This window comes from Brienomyrus brachyistius, chromosome 3, assembly GCF_023856365.1.
Source record: "Brienomyrus brachyistius isolate T26 chromosome 3, BBRACH_0.4, whole genome shotgun sequence".
Classification (NCBI taxonomy): domain Eukaryota; kingdom Metazoa; phylum Chordata; class Actinopteri; order Osteoglossiformes; family Mormyridae; genus Brienomyrus; species Brienomyrus brachyistius.
Window position 1 is genome coordinate 10305063 of NC_064535.1, and position 4702 is coordinate 10309764.

The 4702-nt window shown below is 43.5% G+C and overlaps 1 protein-coding gene across 3 annotated transcripts; it reads left to right on the forward strand.

The window, feature by feature from the left end:
- Positions 1 to 505: 505 nt before the first annotated feature.
- On the forward strand, positions 506 to 1851 carry LOC125739295 (cilia- and flagella-associated protein 251-like). Of its 3 annotated transcripts, XM_049009240.1 has the most exons (3): positions 506 to 1007; positions 1044 to 1064; positions 1098 to 1851. In XM_049009240.1, exons 1-3 carry the CDS (start codon positions 693 to 695, stop codon positions 1770 to 1772), a joined length of 1011 nt encoding a protein of 336 aa, XP_048865197.1. In that variant the 5' UTR covers positions 506 to 692; the 3' UTR covers positions 1773 to 1851. The 3 variants fall into 3 exon arrangements, with proteins under 3 accessions (XP_048865197.1, XP_048865195.1, XP_048865198.1); XM_049009238.1 differs by lacking the exon at positions 1044 to 1064 and having other exon boundaries at positions 1071 to 1851; XM_049009241.1 differs by lacking the exon at positions 1044 to 1064 and having other exon boundaries at positions 1104 to 1851.
- The last annotated feature ends 2851 nt before the right edge of the window (positions 1852 to 4702 follow it).

Sequence of the window (4702 nt, forward strand, 5' to 3'; positions counted from 1 at the left end):
TGTGACCCATCACCTGGCGGCTGGTTCTTTGGTTAAAAACTGGCCTCCACTACCATTGCTAATTAGAATCATCTCACTTACGTATATAAAAGTTTTGAAGAGCCAACAGGATTCAAAGCCTCTTACACCTCAGGATGAATCGGAAGTCATCGGTCACGTGATATTGCATAAACTTAGCAAGCCCCGATTCCCAGCTTGAAGTCGCTGGGCCACACTTTGAGGAGGCGATCTCCAGAATCTGGGTATTAACTGTCTCATCACTAAGTTCAGCACCTTTCACAATATAGCACAGCATGGCCACGGTCAGAAAATGTGAGCCTGTCCTCCTCCTGAGTAAAGTAAAGCTCACTACGCTCTGTGAGCACAGGAACGGCCCGGCAATGTTTGGTAGGTTTCTGCATTGTTTGCAAGTACAGAATATTATCTGCACCTAAACTAATTAAGCTAAATATGGAGATTCATACAATATATGCTGCAGAATATGAGCTGAATAAAGCATATTAAAAATGCAAAGAATTAAAAAAAATTGAACCACTGACCAAATATGGCACCTACAGTTGTTTTTCAAATAGAATTCTAGAACAGATTGTTACCATGACAACTCTGATGTCATCATTCTGAAGGTATAAACTGAGCTGTAGGCACTAATATCATTCAAAACAAACCAGACATTGACTGTGACGCATCTCAGCATGAAGTGGTGTTTCCTTAACTGCATTAGGCCGCCAGCGGTACTAAACGAACCAGGGGAAGGTACAGAAACAAAGGAGGAAAGAAAAGGGAAGGACAAAGGAGGAAAGAAAAAGAAATCCTGGCTGAAGAAGTATTTTGAAAAAAAAGGGAAAGGAAGAAGGGCAATGGAGGAGAGCCAGGCAGTGGTGGTGGAGGAGGAGAGCCAGGCAGTGGTGGTGGAGGAGGAGGAGAGCCAGACAGTGGTGGTGGTGGAGGAGAAGGAGAGCCAGGCAGTGGTGGTGGTGGTGGAGGAGAGCCAGGCAGTGGTGGTGGTGGTGGTGGAGGAGAGCCAGGCAGTGATGGTGGAGGAGGAGGAGAGCCAGGCAGTGATGGTGGAGGAGGAGAGCCAGGCAGTGATGGTGGAGGTGGAGGAGGAGAGCCAGGCAGTGGTGGTGGAGGAGGAGGAGAGCCAGACAGTGGTGGTGGTGGAGGAGGATAGCCAGGCATTGGAGGAAGAGAGCCAGGCAATGGCAGAAGAGTGCAAGGCAATAGAGGAGGAGTGCAAGGGATTGGTGGAGGAGTTCAAGGGATTGTTGGAGGAGTGCAGGGCAATGATGGAGAAGAGAAAGGCAATGATGGAGGAGGAGAGCAAGGCAATGATGGAGGAGGAGAGCAAGGCAATGATGGAGGAGTACAAGGCGATGGAGGAGGGGTACAAGGCAATGGAGGAGAAGTACAAGGGATTGGTGGAGGAGAAGTACAAGGGATTGGTGGAGGAGAGCAAGGCAATGGAGGAGGAGGAGAGAAAGGCAATGGCAGAGGAGAGCCAGGCAATGGCGGAGAAGTGTAAGGCAATGGCGGAGAAGTGTAAGGCAATGGTGGAGGAGAGCCAGGCAATGGCGGAGGAGTGCAAGGCAATGGCGGAAGAGTGCAAGGGATTGTTGGAGAAGAGCAAGGCAATGGAGGAGGAGGAGAGCAAGGCTTTGACTTTGACAATGGCGGAGGAGTGCAAGGGATTGGAGGAGGAGTACAAGGCACTGGTGGAGGAGTACAAGGCAAGGGAGAAAATGATGCAAGATGAGGAAGCCAGTAATGGATGAGACAGTCAATATGTTCTATGTTCAATCAGTACTACTTAACTATGTAAATACTTGTAAATAAAGCATTTAAAACGAAGAAGAGACAGGTGTTTTCAATTGAATGTGAGTAGGTGATGTTAAATGTCAGGAATATTCCAAATGTCTATTACGCGTTGCCGATAGGGGGGCATATGGTTTGGGTGATAAGGGTTGCCTTTAAACTTTAATAGAATGAAAATACGTTACATGTATTTACGTTGTAATTTTAATTACGTTTTTAAGGAATAAAACATAACGGGATGAATGTAAGATACACGTCCAGCGGGGACCCGTCCGGCCGCATCCATGTGTTAGGAGTAGGCACAAGCGCCACGGCGTATTTTAAAAGAAAGCACCAAAATGTTTAAAACTTTAGCGGTATTTATCAGTGTTAGGTTGAAGAAAGCATTTGAACAGCAAACCTGTAGAAGAAATAGGCCAAAAGGCGAAATGAGCGAGTCCCAGAGTTCGGCCATAATCGGCAGGTCTGTGAACGCGGTCCAAATGATAGACACCAGCGGAGCGCCTATTTCAAATAAAAAACGTTATGGTTATAGGGGTTTAAGTAATGAAGCATTTTTCTGCCAATGTTAATAATAAAGTAAAACGCTCTAAGCATTTCAACAAGAATCAAGGAATAACGCGGTAAATTCTTGTTTAAATGAGCGCGTGCGCTTTCCTCTCTGGCTCGCTCTCATGTAGCGCATGCGCGTAGAGCCATATGGTATTTTCTTCAAAGAGCCGACACTCTTGCGTCAATTTATTTAAACAAGAATTAACTGGGTTATTCCTTGATTCTTTTTTTTTCTTTTAAAATACCGCTAAAGTTTCTTTAGAACATGTCGGTGCTTTCTTCTGGTGCCCAAAGCACAGAATACCCACACTGCTCTCTGACCACGCTGCCTCCTGGTAAGGGCAGTAGGAACCCCTAATGTTCCTTCTGTAACGTGGCTAAGTTCGAACCCTCCCCGCAAAGGGACAATAACAAAGAGGCACGTAAAAATAAAATCCAACCCACTTTATTACAAATATCTAAAATCAATCAATTAAGAATGAAGAAAATACAGCTCAACTCTAGTGAGTTAGTGTGACGGCTATGCTGTAACAACGCGAGACCTCGACGAGAATCACGGCAATATTGAACATGGCGGTGCGCAGCTGACTGCAAAAAGTTTATCAATCGGATTCTTCTTACGCCAATTTATCTCTAGACAACCTTAAAGGTAATCAAATAAATTTTAGTTGTATCCGTAAAAAAAAAAAAAACTTTAGCATCCTGGAGCACAGTGAAATTCTGAACAGTTTAGAAAAATTTCTAGATGAGTGCTTCGACAGAATTGCTATGGGGAAATCAGACAAAACAGCGACCACCTCCACCTGTAAAAACAACTCGTCCTCCAAGAGAAGCCCTCCTGAGGACTCCCCAGAAGCAGCTTCTCGTAATACCAACGACGTGACGGACATTTTGGAGTCTATAGTTAAACGACTATCCAGCTTTGATGCGCGTCTGTCCCTCATGGAAATTCTCCATAAAGAGTTCCAGGCTTTGCGCGAGCAAGTGGAGTACAGCCAACAGGTGGAATCGCTCGCTGCAGAAAACGCGATCCTCAGGGAATCTGTAAAATCCCTCACAGATGGAGTGACGCGCCTTTCGGAGGAAAATAAAAAAATAAAAGAAACTATCATTGACCTCCATGAGAGACAATTTAATAATTTCAGGTATCCTGGAGAAAGCAGACGAGGATCCAGAAGCAACGGTGAAAGAGTTCATCCAAACTCGGCTAAAACTCCCAGAGGACATAGTTGAAACCATCAGCTTCCATCGAGTTCACCGACTAGGAGGGAAGAGACCCGACAGACGCAGACCCAGACCAATAGTGGCCAAATTCGAGCACTTTAAACAAAAAGAACTGGTTAAAAGCCGCGGCCGGGAATTAAAAGGAACAAACCTTAGTATCAACGACCAGTTTCGGAAAAAATTCATCGACGGAGGTTCCCGTGCCATCATCGCGGTCGACAAACTGTACGTCAACGGACGGCTCTATCGCGACCAGAATTCCACCCCCTGGCTGTTCTGAATCTGCAACAGGTGATCTGTATCCACACCAACATTTTCGATGTTTTGCATATAGATCTAGATATAACAATAATTGCCGGTCTAATGAGCTTTAGTTATTGTCGTCGTCTCTCTTCCTTGATTAGTATTACCATTGTTATTATTTTAACCATTTTTTCTTCTCTTTCTTTTTGTCCCTTGTTTTTTCCCGTTTTATTGAATAAAAAGCTTTTCACTGTTCGAAAAGAATTCCATTTTTTTAATCTTGCATTTGTTACTACATCCTCGATCTGAAGAATGAAAAGTTGAGATTTTTTAATGTCAGTCAGTTTACTCTTGAAATACTTCTGATGTCCTAATAAATGGGCAGTTTATTTAGCATTTCTCAAACGTACTGAAGCACACAATTCATATTATTGTCTTGGTTCTGTTGCAATGCCTTACCTTTCTGTAGACAGGCATATTGGGAGATTCATCTGAAGCACCATTGTTGCTCTGGCCAAAAGTGTTTGTGCGTGCCATAGTGAAATATGCTGAATAGCTCTGCTACTGTCAAACACTCTGGAATTTATGGCTCTGTGTCCTGGAAGAGAATTCACTGACTTTAAATTTTAGTGTTGAGATTCATGAAAAATCTGCACTAGCCTAACATACATTGCACATTTTGTTTTTTTTGGTCCTTCAGCGTAAAGTACATTAAAAATGCTAAATTAACCGTACTGACAAGTTTAGCCAAGAAACAATTTTCAGTGCACCCAAGACAAGACTTTTAACATTAATGATAAAATATGCACTTGCACTAAAAATTTTTATGCATTACTAAAAGTTACATATGATGTGATTTTATATGAGTCAA